The sequence below is a fragment of the Cephus cinctus genome, unplaced genomic scaffold (genome assembly GCF_000341935.2).
Source record: "Cephus cinctus unplaced genomic scaffold, Ccin1 Ccin1_scaffold0575, whole genome shotgun sequence".
In the NCBI taxonomy this organism is placed as follows: Eukaryota; Metazoa; Arthropoda; class Insecta; order Hymenoptera; family Cephidae; genus Cephus; species Cephus cinctus.
In genome coordinates this window covers 67847-93412 of record NW_014333224.1, presented here as the reverse complement: position 1 = coordinate 93412, position 25566 = coordinate 67847, and the positions used below count along the sequence as shown (strand labels likewise).

Here is a 25566-nt window from a genome sequence, read left to right as displayed (position 1 = left end):
GCACTTACCTCAGTCTGCCAACGGGCGGTCGTCCGTAAGGAATTCCAAGAAAACCAGATATCGTTCGACCACCTAGAGTCGTTATGTCAACACCTTCCAATGCACCCTGGGTGATGGTCACCGACGGTTGTCCATGGCAGATGGAGACGACGAGGCAGAGACACGTCAGCAACTTCAGTGATCGATTCAACATTGCTGTTGTGTAATCCCTTAGGTTCGCTTCCAAATCGGCGACTGACAGTCCACCAAAAACTTTCTTCTCCTAGCAGTAATGCGTCACTTTATATTTCACCGCTCTCGGGACGAGGTTATTGTAAATAATTTAGTTTAATAAAAGTTTTGGCATTCGCCTATGTACGAGGAGAAGGACCCCAGGTGAAAATTTTATATAAAATATAAATTGGCATATACAATCTATATATTTAATATAAAAATACATGCATTGCCATGTGCAACCCATACATTTTTTATATAAAATACACACGTAGTGCCTGTAAACAATATAAATGATAATAACTGAGTGCCTTGTGGCTTTCGGTAGGTTACTGAAACGCGAGACTGAACCACCCGATCTCTAGGCCTGAGTTGCCAAGAGGACTGGGACTTGATCAGCACATATTTACTTGTCCGATTATCGATCGGCCCACAGGCAATGCCATGCTCCCTGTAGCGCGCCTCATGGCGATTAGCTCTTTTGCATTTTTTCATGTTCTATTCCGACGTACGTGCCATCCTATGCAAACGGGACCGAGACTGATTTCAGGACGATGAACAGAATTACGGGCCTCTGGACTTCCTTTGACGTAAATCGCTAATTCTCCAGTTCAATTTAATATCATGCTTTACCATGTCGACTTACTGACTTTCCATTGATCGACGAACTTCAATCACTTTCAGATTGCCGAGACTCACTGCTGCGGAGTAATGCGAGGAGAACACGAATTATTTGCGAGATTCAAAATACAGCGGAGGATTCATTAGTTATGGAATCTGCACTTTTCGAGGTCAGAATTCGCCTTTGGGAGTGACCCGCTGGTTCACTCATTTCCGACGGAAGTTCGTATTCGTCGTTTAATGTCATCAGTCTTATTCTTCATAGGTTTCGCTTTTATTCAACGACATTGAAATAAGGAGGACGTTGAGGTTGAGTCCGCGTTCTCTGCTGTGTGATCGGAGTCGTGTACGATCTGCTGAGAATTTCTTGTCGAAGCAATATTATTGTGCCAATGCTAATACGCCTTTTCGAACAGTCGTCCACTCACTGATAATATTACGTATCAGAGGACATGAATAAAGAAACGATTTATCCGTTCAATATTTGCAACAGCTAGTGGTCAGTATCTACTGTTTGTAATATATGCGGCAGAGTCAGTGTGACACTGAATACAATTTATTTACAGTGCGATTCAAGTTGACGGTGCACAGACGTGTTTTCCAATCCAGTAAAGAATGTTGAGATTATCAATAAAAATTACGACATACTTATCATTTTTACAATGCTGCTGTTACGCGAATCCATCTGTTACCATCTATCAAGGCCGTTTAGCAGGTATCTACACAGTGACGCATAATGATCGAATTGTGTACAGTTTTTTAGGTATCCCGTACGCAGAACCACCAATTGGGAACCTGAGGTACGTACGTCCTACGTTCCTTGAACATGGTCTAAAGTTCGAGTCCTCGATTTTCATGATGGAATTTCAACTAGAATGGCGTCAATGTCAATTTAAATTCATCTTCACAGATTTAAGGCACCTCAGCCTCCAAAACCCTGGACCGGTACTTACCGAGCTGAAAACGGAAGCATAAGTTGCATTCAAATTCAAAATGAGAAAATTGTAGGAGTCGAAGACTGTCTCTACCTGAACGTTTATACACCGCAGGTATATCACATCATCACCGTCCAGCTGCTCATTATGAAAAATAATTGCAACTGTTATACTTTGCATTTTGAAATTTACAGCTCCCGGAAGATAGCTCAGTATTGCTACCAGTAATGGCAGCAATTTACGGTGGAAATTTCAAAAACGGTTCGGCAAGTCCTGATTTCTACGGTCCCCAGTATATTCTCGATCACAACGTGGTCCTCGTGACAATGAACTACCGTCTGGGCGTCTTTGGCTTCATGAGCACCGGAGACGAAGCGTCGCCTGGGAATTACGGGCTGAAGGATCAGACGATGGCGCTGCGATGGGTCCAGAGAAATATCGGCGCCTTTGGCGGCGATGCTGACCAAGTGACCTTGATTGGGTTCAGTTCTGGTGCAACATCTGCTCACCTCTTATCACTCTCAGACAAGACAAATGGTGAGACGCTTTCTTGAAAGTCAATTCCAAAGTGTAAACTTGCAACGCGAGGTTTTCATGCTGAACTACTTGCGTATGTCACCTGGAACAACAGGGTTGTTCCACAAGCTGATCTTGCACAGTGGAACCGCCACTTGCCTTCACGGATATCGAGACAAGTCGCTGGCCGCCAAGACGACTCACGAAATTGCCGAATTCTTCGACTGCCCAACCGAAAACTCGACCCTCATCGTCCGATGCCTCCGCAAACTGAAAGCGTCCACCCTCCGATCCTGGAAGATGTTATCCCTCGGAATATTATTTTCTCCCACGAACGAACCCGAATCCGACGAAGCCATCGTCACCGACAGTCCGGCGAACTTGATGAACCAAGGGAAAATGCGGGACTTGCCTTGGATATGTGGAAACGTACGTGACGAAGGTGCCTTCGAGATGTCGCGTGAGTGCAGAAAAGTTTAATTTCATTATCATGGCTTCATTCTCATAAATAATTCTATATATAATTCCTATAGGCGTAATTTTTGAATTTGGCGATCTTAGCATCAATTTATGAGCTTTGCTTTCAGTGGAGTACACTAACTTAACCAAGTTCGAGGAGTCTGTATCGCGATTGAACGATACCATTAAAAACGATATTGAGCAGCTTGGTAGGAACGACACTGCCGATTTATTCGAAGCTGTCACGGCTTACTATTTTAATGACTGGACCGTCGATCATGCTACGGTATATCGATTATGAATAAAAAGTAATAGAAAAATGTTCAATGAGAAAAAACTATCTTCTGTTAAAGGTGATAAAAAATTACACGGACATGGTTGGTGATTTAAGTTTTTTTTATCCGACGATCGAATTGCTGGAAACACAAGCGCGTGTCGGGAACCAAGCAGGATACATGTACGTGTTTGAATATCGAGGCACATTCAGTTCATCCTATGAGAAGACGGGTAGCGAGAGAAATATGGGCGTGTGGCATGGCGACGATTTAATGTACTTATTTCCTCGTGCGAATTCGAGTTTCGCGGCACTCAAGAAAAACATGAGTCGGACGGATTTGAAAATGATGAAACAATTGACGGGACTTTGGACATCCTTTGTCACACATGGGTATTATGATCTTACCAATATTTTTTTCTTATCATTATTGTACTTTTTTTTTGCTATTTATCACTCGTAACTCCTCAATTTCAGGGTACCGACGCTGCCCGAATGGGGCAGCACCGAACGATGGTGGAAATACGATGCACGTGGCAGTTACCTTCGAATTGGGAGTAATTCGGATCTGTCGTTGATCATGAAAACGTCACTTCACGAGAACAGAATGAATTTCTGGAGAAAATTACTGGGTCAACGTATTTCAGGATCCGAAGACGCTTCAGCGGGCACCCTTACTACTGTCATGGCTGGTTACGTGATTTTATCTTACGTTTACACTTCTTAAAAATTCTACTGATTGAGAGTGACTTTTAAAAGCACTGCAATACACTGTTACTTTGGTTCTCGTTAAAGATACAAAATATTCGCTTTAAACGACACGAGTCTTGAATTTTTAAAATAGCACCGTTCATCCCAAAATATCTCATTGAATATATATGTATACAGTATGAATTGTTCATGTTAGCGCAAAAGGCAAATGTGGCAAGAATAAATAATGGTGAAAAATCGCGAAAACTTCAGCCGAAATTATTGGAACTCAATCAGCACGTATGTACTTTTTCAACTATCTAGGCACGTTCGATACGTTGCACCAACTCGCAGGCAATTCCCATGCTGCGTGTCATGGCAATGAGTTCTTTTACATATTCTCAGGCTGCGGCATCTTTTATAAGTAGGACTGAGACTGATTTGGAGGCGATGAGAAGAGTTACGGGCCTCTGGACTTCCTTTGCCATAAATCGGTAGTTCTCCAGTTCTCTTTATTGGACGTTTTCGACCGCCAAGTAAAACGCCGAAGGGCGAATTGAATACGAGGAGTAAACGAATTATTTGCAAATTGGAAATACAGCAGACGATTCACTGGCTGTGGAATTTGCACTTTCTGAGGACAGAATGGGCTCTTGGGAGGAACCAATTGGTTCACTCACTTCCGGCGGAAGTTGGAATTCTTCATTCAATGTTATCACCCTTTTCTGACTTTCCTCGTGGGCTTCGCTTTTATTCAGCGACATTGAAGTGAAGATGACAATTCTGATCAGAGTCGCTGAAGACCTGCTGGCGATTTCTCGTCTTTCTCGCCTGGGAATTACGGGCTGAAGGATCAGACGATGGCGCTGCGATGGGTCCAGAGGAACATCGGCGCCTTTGGCGGCGATGCTGACCAAGTGACCTTGATTGGGTTCAGTTCTGGTGCAACATCTGCTCACCTCTTATCACTCTCAGACAAGACAAAAGGTGAGACGCTTTCTTGAAAGTCAATTCCAAAGTGTGAACTTGTAAAGCGAGGTTTTCATGCTCAACTACTTGCGTATGTCACCTGAAACAACAGGGTTGTTCCACAAGCTGATCTTGCACAGTGGCACCGCCACTTGCCTTCACGGATATCGAGACAAGTCAAGTTCTGGTGCAACATCTGCTCACCTCTTATCACTCTCAGACAAGACAAATGGTGAGACGCTTTCTTGAAAGTCAATTCCAAAGTGTAAACTTGCAACGCGAGGTTTTCATGCTGAACTACTTGCGTATGTCACCTGGAACAACAGGGTTGTTCCACAAGCTGATCTTGCACAGTGGAACCGCCACTTGCCTTCACGGATATCGAGACAAGTCGCTGGCCGCCAAGACGACTCACGAAATTGCCGAATTCTTCGACTGCCCAACCGAAAACTCGACCCTCATCGTCCGATGCCTCCGCAAACTGAAAGCGTCCACCCTCGCATCATGGAAGATGTTATACCTCGGAATATTATTTTTTCCCACGAACGAACCCGAATCCGACGAAGCCATCGTCACCGACAGTCCGGCGAACTTGATGAACCAAGGGAAAATGCGGGATTTGCCTTGGATATGTGGAAACGTACGTGACGAAGGTGCCTTCAAGATGTCGCGTGAGTGCAGAAAAGTTTAATTTCATTATCATGGCTTCATTCTCATAAATAATTCTATATATAATTCCTATAGGCGTAATTTTTGAATTTGGCGATCTTAGCATCAATTTATGAGCTTTGCTTTCAGTGGAGTACACTAACTTAACCAAGTTCGAGGAGTCTGTATCGCGATTGAACGATACCATTAAAAAGGATATTGAGCAGCTTGGTAGGAACGACACTGCCGATTTATTCGAAGCTGTCACGGCTTACTATTTTAATGACTGGACCGTCGATCATGCTACGGTATATCGATTATGAATAAAAAGTAATAGAAAAATGTTCAATGAGAAAAAACTATCTTCTGTTAAAGGTGATAAAAAATTACACGGACATGTTTGGTGATTTAAGTTTTTTTTATCCGACGATCGAATGGCTGGAAACACAAGCGCGTAGCGGGAACCAAGCAGGATACATGTACGTGTTTGAATATCGAGGCACATTCAGTTCATCCTATGAGAAGACGGGTAGCGAGAGAAATATGGGCGTGTGGCATGGCGACGATTTAATATACTTATTTCCTTGTGCGAATTCGAGTCTCGCGGCACACAAGAAAAACATGAGTCGGACGGATTTGAAAATGATGAAACAATTGACGGGACTTTGGACATCCTTTGTCACACATGGGTATTATGATCTTGTCAATATTTTTTTCTTATCATTATTGTACTTTTTTTTTGCTATTTATCACTCGTAACTCCTCAATTTCAGGGTACCGACGCTGCCCGAATGGGGCAGCACCGAACGATGGTGGAAATACGATGCACGTGGCAGTTACCTTCGAATTGGGAGTAATTCGGATCTGTCGTTGATCATGAAAACGTCACTTCACGAGAACAGAATGAATTTCTGGAGAAAATTACTGGGTCAACGTATTTCAGGATCCGAAGACGCTTCAGCGGGCACCCTTACTACTGTCATGGCTGGTTACGTAATTTTATCTTACGGTTACACTTCTTAAAAATTCTACTGATTGAGAGTGACTTTTAGAAGCACTGCAATACACTGTTACTTTGGCTCTCCTTAAAAATACAAAATATTCGCTTTAAACGACACGAGTCTTGAATTTTTAAAATAGCACCGTTCATCCCAAAATATCTCATTGAATATATATGTATACAGTATGAATTGTTCATGTTAGCGCAAAAGGCAAATGTGGCAAGAATAAATAATGGTGAAAAATCGCGAAAACTTCAGCCGAAATTATTGGAACTCAATCAGCACGTATGTACTTTTTCAACTATCTAGGCACGTTCGATACGTTGCACCAACTCGCAGGCAATTCCCATGCTGCGTGTCATGGCAATGAGTTCTTTTACATATTCTCAGGCTGCGGCATCTTTTATAAGTAGGACTGAGACTGATTTGGAGGCGATGAGAAGAGTTACGGGCCTCTGGACTTCCTTTGCCATAAATCGGTAGTTCTCCAGTTCTCTTTATTGGACGTTTTCGACCGCCAAGTAAAACGCCGAAGGGCGAATTGAATACGAGGAGTAAACGAATTATTTGCAAATTCGAAATACAGCAGACGATTCACTGGCTGTGGAATTTGCACTTTCTGAGGACAGAATGGGCTCTTGGGAGGAACCAATTGGTTCACTCACTTCCGGCGGAAGTTGGAATTCTTCATTCAATGTTATCACCCTTTTCTGACTTTCCTCGTGGGCTTCGCTTTTATTCAGCGACATTGAAGTGAAGATGACAATTCTGATCAGAGTCGCTGAAGACCTGCTGGCGATTTCTCGTCTTTCTTGAACAGTGCTCTACTGGTAATCTCAAGTATTTGAGGACATGAATAAAGAAATGATTTAACCATCAAACAGTTGCAATAGTTAATTTTCATTATCTACCTTTAAGGCTGCAATGTATCACATCGGTATCTACTATTTGTAATATATGCGCTGATGTCAGCGTGGAACTGGAGGCAATTTTTCACAGCATAGTTCAACTTGACAGCGTACAGACGTGGCGTCTCGATTATTACCGGCGAACAATGTCGAATTTATCGAATAAAATCACAATATACATTTTATTTTTGCAATGCTCCTGTTACGCGAACCCATCAGTTACCATCAATCAAGGCCGTTTAACAGGCATCTACATAGTAACGAATAATGGCCGAATCGTATCTGGTTTTTTAGGTATCCCGTTCGCACAATCACCAACTGGGAGCCTGAGGTATGTGAGTCCCATACGTTCCGTAAATACACCGTAAACGGCCTTAAAAATATTTATCAAACTGAATTACCATAATTCCTATAAAAGTACATATCCTATGACGTTCCAAGGCATAAAACTGCCCTAATAGAAATTCTCTTTGGTAAAACAAGGCCCTGTCCAGGACCCTCCTGAGCAAGCTCAGACATAGGTAGGACTTCCGACGAGTCCTTGATATTCATAATGGAATTTCTACTAGAATGCTGCCAATATCAAATTAAATTCATCTTCACAGATTTAAAGCACCTCAGCCTCCAAAACCCTGGACCGGTACGTACCGAGCTGAAAACGGAAGCATAAGTTGTACTCAAATTGAGGACCGCCAAGTAAAACGCCGAAGGGCGAATTGAATACGAGGAGTAAACGAATTATTTGCAAATTCGAAATACAGCAGACGATTCACTGGCTGTGGAATTTGCACTTTCTGAGGACAGAATGGGCTCTTGGGAGGAACCAATTGGTTCACTCACTTCCGGCGGAAGTTGGAATTCTTCATTCAATGTTATCACCCTTTTCTGACTTTCCTCGTGGGCTTCGCTTTTATTCAGCGACATTGAAGTGAAGATGACAATTCTGATCAGAGTCGCTGAAGACCTGCTGGCGATTTCTCGTCTTTCTTGAACAGTGCTCTACTGGTAATCTCAAGTATTTGAGGACATGAATAAAGAAATGATTTAACCATCAAACAGTTGCAATAGTTAATTTTCATTATCTACCTTTAAGGCTGCAATGTATCACATCGGTATCTACTATTTGTAATATATGCGCTGATGTCAGCGTGGAACTGGAGGCAATTTTTCACAGCATAGTTCAACTTGACAGCGTACAGACGTGGCGTCTCGATTATTACCGGCGAACAATGTCGAATTTATCGAATAAAATCACAATATACATTTTATTTTTGCAATGCTCCTGTTACGCGAACCCATCAGTTACCATCAATCAAGGCCGTTTAACAGGCATCTACATAGTAACGAATAATGGCCGAATCGTATCTGGTTTTTTAGGTATCCCGTTCGCACAATCACCAACTGGGAGCCTGAGGTATGTGAGTCCCATACGTTCCGTAAATACACCGTAAACGGCCTTAAAAATATTTATCAAACTGAATTACCATAATTCCTATAAAAGTACATATCCTATGACGTTCCAAGGCATAAAACTGCCCTAATAGAAATTCTCTTTGGTAAAACAAGGCCCTGTCCAGGACCCTCCTGAGCAAGCTCAGACATAGGTAGGACTTCCGACGAGTCCTTGATATTCATAATGGAATTTCTACTAGAATGCTGCCAATATCAATTTAAATTCATCTTCACAGATTTAAGGCACCTCAGCCTCCAAAACCCTGGACCGGTACGTACCGAGCTGAAAACGGAAGCATAAGTTGTACTCAAATTGAGAAAGGAAAATTATCAGGAGTCGAAGACTGTCTCTACCTGAACGTTTATACACCGCAGGTATATCACATCATCACCGTCCAGCTTCTCATTATGAAAAATAATTGCAACTGTTATACTTTGCATTTTGAAATTTACAGCTCCCGGAAGAGAGTTCACTATTGCTACCAGTAATGGTAGTAATTTACGGTGGAAATTTCGACCACGGTTCGGCAAGTCCTGACATCTACGGTTCCCAGTATATTCTCGATCACAACGTGGTCCTCGTGGTAATGAACTACCGTCTGGGCGCCTTGGGCTTCATGAGCACCGGAGACGAAGCGTCGCCTGGGAATTACGGGCTGAAGGATCAGACGATGGCGCTGCGATGGGTCCAGAGAAATATCGGCGCCTTTGGCGGCGATGCTGACCAAGTGACCTTGATTGGGTTGAGTGCCGGTGCAATATGTGCTCACTTCTTATCACTCTCAGACAAGACAAATGGTGAGACGCTTTCTTGAAAGTCAATTCCAAAGTGTAAACTTGCAACGCGAGGTTTTCATGCTCAACTACTTGCGTATGTCACCTGAAACAACAGGGTTGTTCCACAAGCTGATCTTGCACAGTGGAACCGCCACTTGCCTTCACGGATATCAAGACAAGTCGCTGGCCGCCAAGACGACTCACGAAATTGCCGAATTCTTCGACTGCCCAACCGAAAACTCGACCCTCATCGTCCGATGCCTCCGCAAACTGAAAGCGTCCACCCTCGCATCATGGAGTAAACCAACACCCGGATTATTATTTTCTCCCACGAACGAACCCGAATCCGACGAAGCCATCGTCACCGACAGTCCGGCGAACTTGATGAACCAAGGGAAAATGCGGGACTTGCCTTGGATATGTGGAAACGTACGTGACGAAGGTCTCTTCGTGACTGCGTGTGAGTGCAGAAACCTTCAATTTCATTATCATGGCTTCTTTCTCATAAGTATCTTAATTCTTCGATACGAGGTCCTATCGTCGTAATTATTCAATTTGGTAATCTTAGCCTCAAGTCATGGGCTTTGCTTTCAGACGACTACGCTAACTTAACGCACTTGGAGGATACTGTACTGCGATTGAACGATACCATTAAAAACGATATTGAGCAGCTTGGTAGGAACGACACTGCCGGTTACTTCGAAGCTATCATGGACTATTATTTTAACGACTGGACAATTGATCACACTATGGTATATTGATTATGAATAAAAAGTGATAGAAAAATGTTCAATGAGAAAAAACTATCTTCTGTTAAAGGTGATAAAAAATTACACCTACATGGTTGATGACATATATTTTTTTTATCCGACGATCGAATGGCTGGAAACACAAGCGCGTAGCGGGAGCCAAGCAGGATACATGTACGTGTTTGAATATCGAGGCACATTCAGTATATCCTATGACATAACGGGTAACGACACTGATATGGGCGTTTGTCATGGCGACGATTCAATGTACTTATTTCCTCGTGCGAATTCGAGTTTCGCGGCACTCAAGAAAAACATGAGTCGGACGGATTTGAAAATGATGAAACAGTTGACGGGACTTTGGGCATCCTTTGTCACACATGGGTATTATGATCTTGCCAATATTTTTTTCTTATCATTATTGTACTTTTTTTTTGCTATTTATCACTCGTAACTCCTCAATTTCAGGGTACCGACGCTGCCCGAATGGGGCAGCACCGAACGATGGTGGAAATACGATGCACGTGGCAGTTACCTTCGAATTGGAAGTAATTCGGATCTGTCGTTGATCATGAAAACGTCACTTCACGAGAACAGAATGAATTTCTGGAGAAAATTACTGGGTCAACATATTTCAGGATCCGAAGACGCTTCAGCGGGCACCCTTACTACTGTCATGGCTGGTTACGTAATTTTATCTTACGTTTACACTTCTTAAAAATTCTACTGATTGAGAGTGACTTTTAGAAGCACTGCAATACACTGTTACTTTGGTTCTCGTTAAAGATACAAAATATTCGCTTTAAACGACACGAGTCTTGAATTTTTAAAATAGCACCGTTCATCCCAAAAATATCTCATCGAACATATACATATATATTCGTGAAGATGTTTAAGAATGTAATTAGTGCGCAGTCAATCGAAAAAGACAAATTTATTGAGTCCTGATCTGCCTAGTTATCAAGTGCCATTAGTTATACGTATAAATCTTCCAATATAACATTATTTTCGCTTATCAGCTGGCAAGGTAACATTTCTAGTGCACTACGTCACTTGCAATTCCTCCTCGAGTACAATCGGATTGTTCGTTAAAAGACTAAACGTTTAGTCTTTTTGTCACTTTCGCAAGTTGTCAGGCTGCACCACAGCTGACGATTAGTCAGGTGGTTTTCGAGAGTATATGCTTAACCTATAAAGGCTGGGATATTGATGGTTTTCTTGAAACGTCGTGTGCTCAGTCACCAGTCGGAGATTTGAGGTAATGACTCCAGACATTGGTTCGTAATCACATAACAATAATAATATTACGACATGTCTCAGGCTTGGAGCACCACAGCCTGCGGATAGTCGGGATTGAATTTTCAAGGCGATGGACGTTCCCTGAATGTCTGGAAATGCACGAGACGAAGGAATCTCGATTACAAAAAGTTCATAAATTATTTCTTTCAAGTTCCTAATGAATTAATTAATAACGCATCTCCTTGCTAGATCTTGAGCTTCGTTACTAAAAAACCTTAATATTTTCCCTTGCGAGAATCTAAAGTGAATCTGAAATCTGAAATCCCGATTGAATGCAGAGCGTAGCTGGATTTGCGACGGCGAATACTTAAAGATGCTCTGGACCGAATCTGAGATTCTGTCAGGCATTTGAAACGCGAGCACGTGCAGTTGCGCTGCTGCTGTTTTTCGTATAGTGAAACGATAATAATTTTCCATTATTGTTGCGCGTCTGAGCGTTTACTTTGAGCGGCACGCCGTTTCTCTTGTTGTTCATGTTGAATATGTAAACCGCCGCGACGCCTTTGATGTGCGTAGGTGGAACCGTTAATCGTTGTAATTTTTCTCAATCGTTAATTCGATTTTTTAGCTTTGAATGCGATTTCGAATGCGAATGTCGACGATGACGAGTGAAAGGTATATGGCGGATCAGAGGATAATTTACGAAGTGTAATTCGAATATTTCGTTTGGTTTAGAATCGGCGTCGGTCGAAGAGAGAATGGAACTTTGAAGAAACCCGATGAGAAGGCTGAACGCTTTAGATTCCTTAAAACCGACTGTTTTTCTCCATATGTGTTTCTTTTATTTTTTTATGTTTAAGGTAATTTAATGGAAACTTTAAGAAAAACGTGATTTTTGTAGAAATTTTAAAGATTGCTTAATGGCTGCAAGCTGAGCGTAATGCAAGTTCAAGACTTAACAGTCCTGGAGAAGTATGACGATCGACGAAAATACACAGACTGACTCACTTCGAGCTGAAAGCACGTACCTACCTTGTCGATTCCGAAAGCGGATTTTAATGGGTTTTACAAATTTTCAAAGCTTCCTGTGGCCTTAGTAGAAATCGGACATACCTGAAACAATGAATAATTGCGAATTATTATTTTTTTCTAAATTAATGAAACTCAACAGTAATTAGAAAAATTATTCGATTAATTAAACTGTGTATACTACTACGATACATTCGTGTGGCGATTATTCTATATCCGGTGCGTTAATTATCCATGTACTACCATAGTTTCTAAACAAAAGTCGAAAGTGATTTTCGCAATACATAGGAGGAGCCGGCTTTCTAAGGCAGGTAAACGATATCTAACTACCGATCCGAGCAGTCAAAAGGCGTCGAGCGAGAGACGCGAGGGGGAAGTTGTAATCGTTTCGATTCTTCGAAACTTCCACACGTGACATCACTAAACTCAGAAATGACGCGCTCGGTCTGCTCTCCGTTACCTTATTGAATTCACAAGTCGATTGGTCATTGTTTACCAAGGAGGATGAACGGCCAGAACGGTCGAATCGACATCGAGGAGCCGAGAGGCAGAGTTACGATAGAATAAAATAGAGGCTCTTCAGAGCGACTTACTACTCTTTCGACTCGGGCCAATCTGTACTTCGATGTTCCCTCCTGTTTCTCGGCTTATCGCATTTAACGTAGAGTGACGTAAGCCGTGAAGATCCTCGAGCATTATCCGCCAGTCGACTAGTTAGTACGCGCGAAGAAAACCGCGGCGCGACGATCGCTCGCTCGGCCTGGCAGCCGTGCGTGCTGGACGCCTTTGAAAAATGAATGAATCTACTGAAACGAGAGTCGGGATGTCTCGGCCGTGCGTTGCCGCAGTTCCTTGAGTCTCCGTTATGTCTTTGTCTGGCTGGCTGACTGCTTGGCTATCCGAGAGGTCGGCTCTGCCCTCCGTCTGTCCGCCCGCGTCTCCTTCGGCTCACAGTTCGTCCGCTGCGCGTGCCAGACGAACGGAGGTCGAAGCCTTCGGAATTTCGAATGTCTGTGCGATGCGTCTCGTCCACGTTTAAGCCGCGTCTCTGGGTTTACTCGGACATTTCTTCCCGCTGTGCCAGCTTCAGGTAACCTTTTCAGACTATCCGTTTCTTATTATTTTCTAAGATTCCTCGTAAGGGGTAAAACGAGTGGCTGCTTTGCTTCTCTTGATTCTTGTCTCGGTTCAAAAAAACCCCGTCGAATTTATTACGGCTTTATTTTCGTGATCGCACGTGCTTCGGGGGAATTAGCAAACAACCATGACGCCCGTCGATTATATCGACAAAATCTTTTTTTCGTTAATCGTACAAGAATTCACGTTCTCGCGAACGATTAGAAGTATTAGATTTTTGTAAAAAAAAGAAAAGTAAAAAAAAAAAAGTTATCCATCTTCCTGGACATTTTCGAGAAATATTTTTTTTTTTTTTTTTTTTTTTTTTTTTTTTTTTCGTAAGACAAAAGATCCCTCGCAGTTTTATGTGCACGAAACGAAAAGAATTTTCTTCTTCTCCGAACAATGGCTCATGCGGAAAATCGCGTCTTTGCAGTACGGAGTGTACAAGGAATACATATACGAATTTCTGAATAATCGTTGACTAATTTAACCAGAATTTAAGCAGCGTCTACATACGACTTCTTTAATTTGATATGTCATTAAAAATACTCACACGAACAAAAAGTTGTGTGCGATATTCCTTGCTTAAGATTAATATATAACCAAATACGACCACGCGTTACGCTCAACTCGTGTGCCTAGCAGTAGCCAAATTAGTCACGTCCGCCAAGTATCGGTGCGCTTATAAAAAGCATTCATTCAGACAAGCACGGTAGGGAGATTATTTAAACATCGCGTCAAATTAGTAGGAAAGATTAATAACAAGCGTTTCATCACGCACAGCGGCAGGTTGCTCTGATTCGTTCCGGCCAATTGTCCAAGGTGCAGCTGCGACTTCCAGCTTCTTTGGACATTATTACTTTATTGCTATATTGCGCAAATCTCATGCGTACCGTACCTTTACCGGTGAGTACAGAACACTTGTCAATTAGTTAGGTTAGGTTAGCATATAATAGGAATTGCTCGTGCCAGCGCAAAAGGCAAATACGACGGGAATAAATAATTATACAAAATAGCGAAAACTTCAAAGTTCGCGCGTTCTCGTGGCCGGAATCAGCGGCAACGGCGAGGATAGAGAAATTAGCAAGAAACAGAGGAATTTCAAATGAAAGGAAAAAAAGAAAGAAAAAAAAAAATACGAAAAGAAAAAGATTCTAAATCGAAGTTTCCTCGATTCCCATAAAAGTCCTGGCAATGGACGTTTTCTCTCGCGGAAGGATTTCTTTTGGGCGTTAATGAAAAAGAAAAAAATGATTGACGAATTGATACGTGATTATGGAAATATACCGTAGAAAAACAATGGACATCATCCTTTAATATAAGGATGAGAGAAAAATAATCATTATTAAAAAGTATTTACGTCGGTGAAAGCAGAACGTCGATTTGATTGGCTTCTCACAAATTCCTGTTAATACGAAACAACGATGGCCAGCCCGAACAATTCTTCGGGACGAGAGCAACGGGCGTTTTATGCATTTTACGTCATTTCGCGGTTGAAATTACGTAAAGCTGTGTATCCTATTAGAAAAGGATCTTGAAGGATTCACGGGCTTCCAGGAAGTTGCCAAATCTACGGATACCAGCGTGGCCAACGCACAACGTGTTTATTAGCTGTTCATCCTATTGCAGTGGTGATTTTCAAAGATTTTACAAAAAAAAAAAAACAATTTTACGCTCTGCTACTTTCCTTCGAGACCGCGAAATTCCAATTGCGCGATCGACCGACCAATTGATCCTCAAGATCACTGATAACCCATTGTTCAGGTGAATCGACCATATAGCGACCTCCCTGTATTTCTGTCGTATTAAAGTGCCCCCCGGATCTTGCTGTTACTTCGACAATTTTCCGGCTATTTTTTAGTTTGATTTTGCAGCAACCGGGCGATGTGCAGGCTGCGTCAGACCTGCGGACGCGGTGCTGTGTTCGCCAGACCGTTTTAGACTGGACAGCCAGGATAACCTTTCTCGTATGATTTATCCGTTGGCCAATCCGGCTAACTATAGTAGTGCAGTTGCCGGTTCTGAGAGTTCTCTTCGTGTGTGGATTGTGGCGAAACTTTGTGCGCTTCCTAGTCGTGCTGAATCGTTACGAGCGCCAGTGAAATTTTGTAAGTAATAAAAATCGAAGAATTATTGCCATCCTCGGAGAATCCTCGGAGAATCCTTGGAGTCGCCTTGGGTCTTATAAAACGGCCTGCAACGGCCTGCAACGCCAGTGCAACGCAATACGTGACGATCGGTTCGGCGATTCGGGTCACCAGAGCGGAACTTGCGAAAGGGTTATCGCAAACGAACGACGCGCGAATTAAACAAAGTAAATTCGGAAGTCCCGCGAAAATGTGAAAGGCGAAGCAGAATAGCTAATGGAGGATGAAACGGAAAATGCGGGACTTATCAATTGGGCGAAGGTCGATTACGGATAAATCGAACCTGTCAAAAAGTCTCGGCTAATGACAAGTGCACTCATTTAATCGGCGGCAGCGCGCGACGTTTCCCTTCGGCTTATCCACAGTGCGGTGCATCTCGATCTTCGTTTCGCTCCTCATTTTGTTCTTCGTTCGGCACGAAGTCTTCATGAATTTCACGACAGCAAAATCTGTTCGTATTTTTCTTTTCTTTTTCCATTACTCCTTAATGATAACTACTGTGAAATTGAACGACAATCAGAACAGTCCGATATAACTGCCAAGATCAAGATACTCGGTAGAGTCTCATGCCAAATTATAATTATTAACTGTCAAAATGTCTTGCGATGGGCAATCAAAAAATATTTGACGTTGAGTAAGTTGATGACTTTCACTGTCATTCAGAAAAATAGTCCCTTCGGTCAAGCATACTTGAAAAAAAAAAAGAAAATGTTTTTTTTTGCGTTCTAACAACATCGTGTCTTGTACTTGTTGCATAGGTTAAGGACGCAGTCGGCTCTGCTGTAATTTTATTGTTTTATAGGATTTACGCTAATTACGGGAAGGCGGGTTGATCCGTATAATTGCGTCCTTTCCCTTTCCGGTGTTCTTCGTTAAGACGTTTCTAATGCGACAGAAAATTCGATTGTGTGCCACTTAAGAGCGAAACGAAGGTCTTTTTTTTTCAAAATACTATTATTATTATCATTTATCGTGCGTGCACCGCCAGTCGGCAATTAAGATGACATTTCGAAATAATCATCAATCTATAATTTGTTCGCAGCCGATAGAGTCGAGCGACGTGATGGCGGATCCTTTCAGCAGTTTCGGCAGTTCAGGATGCTGCCAATGTAAGTTCGAAGACACGTCGTACATGGGAACAGCGTGTGGCAGTTTGCCGGCCTTCATGATGCTGGTTCAGAGCCTGATGATGGCGAGGTGCGACATTTCCGATCCTTGTCGTCGACTGGGCAGGAATGAGCTGCCAGAAGGCGAGTGGTGAGTATCGCGTGAAGACGATGATGTATGAAATTGAGAAGTGACTGTTGCTCCGATTAAAAATAGGTACGACTTCATAATCGTCGGCGCTGGGGTGGCAGGACCGGTTCTGGCTAGAAGGCTGAGCGACAATCCCTGGTGGAAGGTACTGCTGGTGGAAGCTGGTCCCGAGGAACCAACGATGACCGCCCTACCAGGGATCGCGTTCAATGCAGTCAACACGGCACTGGACTGGAAGTACCTCACCGAACCCACGCAACCTCATCCTACAGCCTGTCTGGGTATGTTTCCGGAAGATATGAAGTTCCGGTGTCCATTTTGACTAGACCCTTAAATAATGGAACGATCCGTTAGAGAGCGCCGGGGTGTGTTCCTGGCCAAGAGGTAAGATGGTGTCGGGGACCGGTGGCCTCTACGGGATGATGTACGTCCGAGGTCATCCTGAGGTTTACAACAAGTGGGCGCGCATGGGAAACGTCGGTTGGTCCTACAACGAGATAGAGCATTACTTCGAACGCGCGGAGAATCCAAAGAGTGCGGAAATGGTGCGAAGTAGCAAGTTCGCAAGGACCAGGGAAGGTGGTCCCGTGTACATCGACCACTTCCCACATAAGCCAGACTTCTCGGAGGATCTGCTGAGCGCCGCCAAGGAGCTTGGTCACAGGACCGGGTGGCTGAACGGATACAACCAGACTGGCTTCATGGTGGCACCGATGATGACCCAGCATGGTCTACGTGGAACCACGTCGAGATTCTACTTGCGACCAGTAGCCTACAGGAAGAATCTTCGGGTCTTGACGAATGCCCACGTGAGCAAGGTCCTGGTGAACAAGTGGACCAGCGTTGCCTACGGGATTGAGTTCATCGACAAGACCGGAAGAAAGCGGGTTGTCAAGTGCGACAAGGAAGTCATCCTCACGGCGGGAGCCATAGGGTCCCCGCAGATCCTCATGCAGTCGGGAGTAGGGCCCAAGGAACATTTAACCAAAGTCGGGATCAGAACTATAAAGGACCTTCCCGTAGGTGGGAATCTTCACAATCACGTGTCCGTTGGGATCCGGATGAGCATCAACGACACGCCCTACGAGACCTTCACCTTGGACTCCGTGAACGAGTTTCTGGAGAACAGGACTGGCTCCATAGCCAGCACCGGGCTGACCCAGGTCACGGCATTTCTAGAGAGTAGCTATTCCGCCATGGGAGTGCCGGATCTCCAGGTCTTCTTCGACGGTTTCAGTTCCAAGTGTCCCAGGACGGGTATTCCTACCGAGTGTCCGGACGGGGTCCTTGGTGCCTGCCCCACCAGAAGAGAAATAGTGGCAAGGCCCACCGTCGTCGTCACCGAGACTCGCGGATACATGAAACTTCGATCTGCGGATCCCCTTGATCCTCCTCTCCTTTATCCAAATTACTTCCAGAGTGACAAGGATATAAAGATTTTGGTCCAGGGCATCAAAGCTGTCGTACGTCTGACCCAGACAACGGCCATGAAGAAATGGGACTTGCAACTGGACACGAAGCCTCATCCATGGTGTCTCGGGTTAGTTCCCACGGTATTGCCCACATTGGAATTAAAACTTATCTAATCTCGACTAATTTTAGATATCACTTTGGGACTGATGCTTATTGGGAATGTCTGATCCGGGTCCAAACGGGCCCCGAGAATCATCAGTCTGGCACTTGTAAGATGGGACCAGTGGGTGACCCGAGCGCAGTCGTAGATCCGCAGCTACGAGTTCACGGTGTAACGAACGTTCGCGTGGCTGATGCTTCGATATTTCCTATAGTCCCGAATTCTAATCCCGTGGCGGCCATCATTATGGTCGCGGAAAAGGCCGCGGACCTGATTCACGACGCGTGGAACTACGAGTAACGTAATAAGACTGGAGTAACTTTTATAAATCCGATTAAATAAAATGCCAGAAATTTTCTTACGAAAATGCGGTATCGCTCTTTCGAACAACTAGCACCTTCGCTATGATCTATAATGACGCGAGTCCTATTATGCTCGCGTTATCATTGTACATCGAACGCACGCTCACTTTAACCTTTGACATCCTCCATTCAGAATCGTTCTAGGCCATGAAAAGAAAGGAAGGAATATTTTAACCCCGTTCAACGACAACACCTAAACCTTTCTTCGAGTCTTTTCTTAACCATTTCCTATTATCACTAGCTCATCCGCATTATTACAATTTCAAATTCTTACGTATCCAATTATCCATAAAGATACATTAGCATAAATTATATATACACGGTGCTTCTCGAATGTTGCAACTGATTAGGTTGGTAATAAAAAAAAAAGAGTGGCTGGTTTTACATACCGCATAATACAAGACTACCCAGGAAGGTCGTGGTCTACAGTCTGGGGTAAGTAATAGCCACTGGTGCCTGAGAAAACTAAAAGTCTACACGGCTACGAAGATAAGAGAGAGGGGGGCAGGGAGGGAGGGGGAAGGGCGGCCTGCAGTATCGAAGACATAAGACATATCTCATGACGCGTGATGTGGTAGGGAGAAGATCTCGAAGGTACCGAGTCGACCAGTTAGACTAGATCTGGTCCACCGTCGGCATCATCGACTTTTCTTTCCAAGCCCAGGAAGTCGGTAAGTCGTGATTAAAATAATAGAACAGTAAGTATTCCAGATGCATTCGGGTACTGTCATTATTTAGTCATTTAAATTCACTTGGTTCGACATCACGTAGGTACTTGAATGATTTAAGTTTATTGTGGATCTTCCAAAATATGGATAGCTGTGATAATGTACAGCTGTTATTAGATTATGTGAATTTTAGGTTAAAATTATCGCTTGTCAATTTAAACTTGTAACGACGTCAATCAAACTAATTCGGAAATAGGTCCCATTACAAAAAATTGATATAGTCCAGATGCTTATCACGATACGGGAAGTCGTCCCACTTGTCTCTAAACAGTAGAGCAGAATCGAGGTTTTCCAATGCTGGTAAGCATCTTTCGAAAACTCCATTAGTGCCCTCTTCACGATACATGTAGATTTTTACCACGTAGTTCGCACCTTACGGGACAACTGGGTCATTTTGACTGGATCATTTTTATCCGTGGATCTTTGGAAAGGCTAAGCATGAATAAACGAGAGTTAAAATTTGGCACTAACGTTCATTGAGGTAACCTGCGTCATTCGTCGGGAATGAATCAATCGGATTGTTATTGGGAAATTCAAGTGTCCGAAGATTCAAATATATTTTTACGAAGAATAACATTAAGGCTTTTAAAAATAAGGCTGGTTAAATAGGCTAAGTACCAAATAAACTAACATTACCAACTGTATAGACGAGGCCATTATCGATATCGTTAGAGAAATCAAATTTCTCTACGACAAAAGTCATCGTGACTTTCGAAATGAAGTAATGATTTACTTGTCCATATGAATAAACGCATACACATTTTTTTTAAAATTTATATATTGACTGATAATGACATTTCACGTATGGAAATATTGGCGGGCCAATTGTGTTTTTCACGTAAGCCGTTACACGGCGCACGGAACTGGACATGCTACTCATCGCGTTTCGTGCTCCGTGAATTACGTAACGACCCTAGCAACCGCTTCCGTGCCGTTGCTATGTCCGAGACGTAGCCAAAATCGTAGAGATCTCGTAAACGCTCGGTTTTAAAAACGATTTTCTCCTTCTTAATTGGAGAATCCTCAATGGGTTTAGGCAAATATACAACTGAATACCGCGTGTGCCGTTGCGTTGTGGAATGGCCTTAAGGGGTTAAGGGAAGCCCTTGCGGTGCTTTAAGAAGCGAGATAAGAAACGGGCGTTGTCAGACGATGAAAGCCAGAATCTCTTGTGTCTGATCTTTGAGATACGAAGAAGCTGGGGTAATGGAGTTTTTGTTAAGAAAAAACAAAAAAAAAAAGGCTTAACACAGCGTACAGCTTCGCGACTTCTAGGAGAAAAGTCGATGACCAAAGTAAGATTAAAAATTGCTGACCGGAAAGAAGACCAACGAGGATTCACGGTTGAAGAGGCCATTCAGTGTATCACTGAAATCGTATTAATTAAAGCCTGTAACGTGAACGTAGCTACAAACGAGTAGATACATATATGCAGAAGCACAGAAAATTTATTAGTATGGGCTCTTATGCCTCGCGTGCGTGACTCATACGTGGATACGTAAAATTGGATTATTTTTCTAAGATTTAAAAAGTCTATCTTTTATTGATTTTTCTTTAAAACTCTTTACCCGCCATAAGATGAAGAATATTTGTGACACAGGATGCTTTGCTTTACTCAACAGAATCGCGTGGAAAGCGGAGCGATGGGCAGCTGCCAGTTGGAAGGCTGCGCAGGTGCGATAGGAGGACCGGGAGGTCTGCTGTTTGCGCAACTGTTGAATACAATTTTGAGCGCCCAATGCGCCTTGAATTTGAAAAACGAATATCCAGCCGACAGGACGGAGGAGCTTTTGGGAATGGATGATCCCAGCTATGACTTCGTAATCGTGGGAGGTGGATCAGCCGGGTCCGTGCTGGCCAGCAGGTTGACCGAAGTCCAAAGGTGGAAGGTGCTGCTGATAGAGGCTGGAGAGGATCCCTCGGCACTCAGTGAGATACCAGGGCTGCTACTGACACTCCAAGGGACCGAGGAGGACTACGCCTACGAAGTGGAGCCGCAAGCGAACGCGTGTCAGGGGATGAAAGGCAAGAGATGCAGATGGTCAAAGGGCAAAGCACTTGGCGGCAGTTCGGTCATCAATGCGATGCTCCACGTTTATGGGAATGATCGTGATTACGATAATTGGGCGAAATTAGGTAATACCGGTTGGTCCTACCAGGACGTTTTCCCATACTTCCTAAAGTCCCTGAACTGCCCGCCGGGCCTGACCGGTGCGGCTGGCGAACACTGCCGCTCCGGGGGACTTCTGGATATCCGCTCGTACAATTACACGGAATCTAAGATGCACCAGATCGTCCTAGATGCTGCGAGGGAACTCGGGATTCCCATCCTGGAGTCTTTGAACGCCGGGAAGTACCTGGGTTACGGGAAGGCCTACGGGACTCTGGACAAAGGGAGACGCGTCAACGTGGCCAAGGCGTTCCTGGCGCCTGCCCGGGACAGGCCGAACCTTCGGGTTGTAAAATCGGCCCGGGTCGTGGGGATCGCGATGGAGGGAGACCGGGCGAGCGGCGTCCACGTAACGTTGAGGAACGGAAGGAGCATCCTGGTGAAAGCTAGCAAAGAAGTGATTATGTCGGCGGGAAGCGTCGCGACGCCGCAGATCCTCATGCTCTCGGGAATCGGACCCAGGGATCATCTTCGGGAGATGAAGATCGACACTATTGCTGATCTGCCCGTCGGGAAGAATCTTCAGGATCACGTGATCTGGCTGGGGATACAATTGGAATTGACTAATCATACCGGGGAACCGTTCACCCAGACCAAGCTTCTGGATGATGCTTACGACTTCCTGGTGCACCGGAAAGGCGAGTTCGTTTCTACCGGAGGCGTCGATCTTCTGGGCTTCGTCAACCTTCGGGATCCTCAGTCGTTGTATCCTGACCTTCAGTTCCATCATGCTTACTTTCCTAAGGGTCAAGTCTTCAAGGTCGAAACTATCATGCGCGCGTTCAATATCGACGAGGGCATAACTGCTGAACTCGTCAGGAAGACTTCCCAGGCCGACGCCATATTTGTTTGTTCGACGCTCCTAAAACCAAAGAGTCTTGGGGAAATTAAACTCAGGTCGGCCGACCCTAAGGACCCGGTTAAGATCTACGCCAACTACTTCACGGACCCTGAGGACGAGGAAGTCATGTTGAAGTCCGTCGACTTTGTCAAGACTTTCCTCGAGACCAAGATCTTTAAAGATTTCTCGATCAAGATGCGCCACTTTGATATTCCCGGATGTTCCGACACGGTACCGGATTCTCGGGAATATTGGAAGTGCAGTCTAAGTCACGTGGCCGGGACTGTCTTTCACGCCGTGGGAACCGCCAGGATGGGACCCAAGGGTGACCCACGGGCTGTCGTCGACCCACGACTCAAAGTTCACGGCGTCCAAAGGTTAAGGGTTATCGATGCGTCGGTTATGCCTGTGATCACCAGTGGGAATACGCACGCTCCTGTTATCATGATTGCTGAAAAGGGATCCGACTTGATTAAACAAGAGTGGCTTTCCAAAGACGAGCTTTAACAGGGGACCGATAAATAAGTTCAATGCTTTTTAATAAATTCACAAAACTATAAATTTCCCATAAAAATTGTATAATTATTGCATAAAAAAAAAGAAAAAAGGATTAGGTTTTTATATCGATATTATGAGTTATTATAAGTTCACATTAATATAAATTTAAAACAAATCTTTAAACTCTTGACTCTTGACTGACAGCTTGACTTCGAGAAAGGGAATTCTTGAATTTCGAATTTCAAATATGCCTGCAATTTCCACTAAATATGAAGTTCGCGCTTTCCGAATGCCACTGAATACTCCCGGACACAATCGAATATGTCCGCTATTGACATTCCCCTGGTTATCAGCTCCCTGTTATCTAAATTGGACTTTTATCGTCGGTCGGTAACAATTTAGGGATACACGTTATCGGCATTATTGATGTAGCACACTAAATATTCCACGACACATTAGAATCGTCCCAAAAATCTTAAAGGTATTATTGCCGTTTTCGTGGTTTCGTAATGCAATCTTTTTTCTGAACATTCACCTACCATCTACCTACATCCGGTGATTTCACTCCCTACTGTTCCACAAATTCAGCCTAAAAACAAGTAATGCCAAGTCGCTTTAGTAAGACGTGCCTTTCGCAAAAAGTCGCTCTTTAAGTGCCAGTTATATAATACAGTAGCGACTAACTGGTTCATCGGTAGTACCAACGAAAACAGGCGAATCGAATTACCACGAATATGTAGAAGATCGGAAGACGCAGAATTAACGCAGGATCGACTAAGAGCGACGGTTAATGATTTCTTTTTATGAAGCACTATACCCGGAGGCCTATTGATTCGTTAGGAAGGGCAGAATGATAGTCAACACCAATTATGTGACCTTAATGGATATTTGATGTATTTTTGAATTACGAACACTCAGTGGATAAGACTTGGGTACGATAATCTAAAACAAAGGAAGAATAGAATCTGCTGGTATTAAGGAGGCCGATTCGATGAACCAGATCGCGAGTTAACGAAACGAGAATCGATTTCTCAAGACAGCCGGTCCCAAAATCTTTCGGATTCATGCCTCAACTTTTTTTAGGTCAAACTGTCTGCACGGCTATTTGTATCGCTACGGATAATTGGCCAGAAGAAATCCAGTGCTTCGGGGAAACCGACCATTAGACCCAACATAGACATAACTTCAATTCATCCAGATAAAAGTTACGAAATAGAAAGAAATTTCCAAGTTAGAAAATAATTTGTCAATACTTTAGTATGGGTTGATCGATTTTTTAAATTTTAAGTTCAATACCGAAGTGGTCCCGAGTGTAATGAAAATCTTAAAAAAATTTCATTTAACTTAATTACAATGAGCAATGTATCAAGCAATAATAATTTTCCTGAACGATACCGATATGTTTATTGAACAGCACCACTCGAGTTTAGGAAAACAAATTAATTGGATCCATATTGTTTTTTTTTTTTTTTTTCTTGAAAAGATTAAATCGTTAAAATGAAGAAGTGCTTTTCGAAGTTATTTACCTGGGGAGGACACACCGGGATCCAAAATCTTATGAACTAAGCAATGTAAACAGGTCAGAGTGAAGGAGCGATGGAAAGTCGAGGAAGCTGAAGAAATGCAAGAAAACATCGTGTGAACTGTGGCATGACGGAACAATCGGCCAGTTGCCGCACGTGCCTTGGTCCTTTAAAGTTGCCTAGATCCTCTCTTCTTACGTAGCATGCAATTACTTGAAACTTTACAAAAAGTCCGTCAATTCGGATGCTACAAAATACAAACTTCAGTGCCACCTCGAATAATCCGTAAAGAGTCTGAGCATGGGAATCCAAGTTGACAAATGTACTAAGCTTCACGTAAATAACTGATCGACGATCCGACGAAGTTTAGATGTAAATATGTCTCGGGGACACGTGACCACTTCGCGCGGATGGACACCGAAGCGTTATAAAATGAAAATCTAACCGCACGATTGATCAAGAAATTGAATAATTGCGGTGATTCGCCTTCCGTGGGTTTGTGCGCGACGAAAGTGGGTAAATCCACATGACTCCAAGTAGTCCCTTTCTTCCGTGGTAAATTATCATTGAACCCACAAGGCGAGTCTCTAGTTCATTTTGAGTCGTTGACATTCAGTCGAAGATATTTATTAACGTGCAATAAAATTCCGTAATTTAACGTGAATTTTCCGTGAAACGAGTGACCATCCATTTAATTGCCAGTCCACACAATTTTCGCGAGTCTCGGTCCATTTAGCGCAGCGTGAAATTGCATTTGGCGTTATGCACCTTCGATCTCTGGACCACGCTGCTATTGGGATAAACTGAAGGAAAGTCGGGTAAACTGAAGTAATTGATGGCTCCCGGCGCCTGCCCCCCCCCCCCCCCC

At 43.6% G+C, this 25566-nt stretch overlaps 5 protein-coding genes across 15 annotated transcripts in view; 4 read left to right on the top strand and 1 right to left on the bottom strand.

Annotated features, from left to right (window-relative positions):
* The window catches only part of LOC107268630 (flotillin-2), a 105990-nt gene that overhangs the window by 21454 nt on the left and 58970 nt on the right, over positions 1–25566 (bottom strand). For 2 of the 5 annotated variants that reach the window (XM_015741607.2, XM_015741608.2), the window contains exon 2: positions 9–262. The exons of 1 other annotated variant lie outside the window; for it this stretch is intronic. In XM_015741607.2, coding sequence (XP_015597093.1) covers positions 9–193 — 185 coding nt within the window. In that variant the 5' untranslated portion in view covers positions 194–262. Of the gene's footprint in view, positions 1–8; positions 263–12479; positions 12565–25566 lie in introns of all 5 variants that reach the window. 2 more of the 5 variants (XM_015741605.2, XM_015741606.2) reach the window with 2 other exon arrangements.
* Positions 719–6578, top strand: LOC107268628 (esterase E4). Of its 3 annotated transcripts, XM_015741600.2 has the most exons (8): positions 720–1634; positions 1745–1883; positions 1964–2194; positions 4584–4695; positions 5004–5348; positions 5476–5633; positions 5701–6014; positions 6099–6578. In XM_015741600.2, exons 1-8 carry the CDS (start codon positions 1450–1452, stop codon positions 6346–6348), a joined length of 1734 nt encoding a protein of 577 aa, XP_015597086.1. In that variant the 5' UTR covers positions 720–1449; the 3' UTR covers positions 6349–6578. The 3 variants fall into 3 exon arrangements, with proteins under 3 accessions (XP_015597088.1, XP_015597086.1, XP_015597087.1); XM_015741602.2 differs by lacking the exons at positions 4584–4695; positions 5004–5348; positions 5476–5633 and adding exons at positions 2401–2745; positions 2873–3030 and having other exon boundaries at positions 719–1634; positions 1964–2306; positions 6099–6418; XM_015741601.2 differs by lacking the exons at positions 4584–4695; positions 5004–5348; positions 5476–5633; positions 5701–6014; positions 6099–6578 and adding exons at positions 2401–2745; positions 2873–3030; positions 3098–3411; positions 3496–3839 and having other exon boundaries at positions 722–1634; positions 1964–2306.
* Positions 7986–11022, top strand: LOC107268629 (esterase E4). The gene is made up of 7 exons (XM_015741604.2): positions 7986–8648; positions 8923–9061; positions 9142–9484; positions 9579–9923; positions 10058–10215; positions 10283–10596; positions 10681–11022. The coding sequence occupies exons 1-7, from the start codon at positions 8464–8466 to the stop codon at positions 10928–10930; spliced, it is 1734 nt and encodes a 577-aa protein (XP_015597090.1). The 5' UTR covers positions 7986–8463; the 3' UTR covers positions 10931–11022.
* LOC107268622 (glucose dehydrogenase [FAD, quinone]) lies at positions 13087–18943 on the top strand. Of its 4 annotated transcripts, XM_025085893.1 has the most exons (6): positions 13087–13570; positions 14383–14505; positions 16789–17003; positions 17070–17284; positions 17358–18543; positions 18606–18943. In XM_025085893.1, the coding sequence occupies exons 2-6, from the start codon at positions 14485–14487 to the stop codon at positions 18874–18876; spliced, it is 1908 nt and encodes a 635-aa protein (XP_024941661.1). In that variant the 5' UTR covers positions 13087–13570; positions 14383–14484; the 3' UTR covers positions 18877–18943. The 4 variants fall into 4 exon arrangements, with proteins under 4 accessions (XP_024941661.1, XP_015597073.1, XP_015597072.1 ...); XM_015741587.2 differs by lacking the exon at positions 14383–14505 and having other exon boundaries at positions 13088–13570; XM_015741586.2 differs by lacking the exons at positions 13087–13570; positions 14383–14505 and adding an exon at positions 14521–15707.
* Positions 19458–24569, top strand: LOC107268624 (glucose dehydrogenase [FAD, quinone]). Of its 2 annotated transcripts, none has more exons than XM_015741589.2 (2): positions 19458–19609; positions 21289–24569. In XM_015741589.2, the coding sequence occupies exon 2, from the start codon at positions 21310–21312 to the stop codon at positions 23182–23184; it is 1875 nt and encodes a 624-aa protein (XP_015597075.1). In that variant the 5' UTR covers positions 19458–19609; positions 21289–21309; the 3' UTR covers positions 23185–24569. The 2 variants fall into 2 exon arrangements, with proteins under 2 accessions (XP_015597075.1, XP_024941662.1); XM_025085894.1 differs by having other exon boundaries at positions 19484–19636.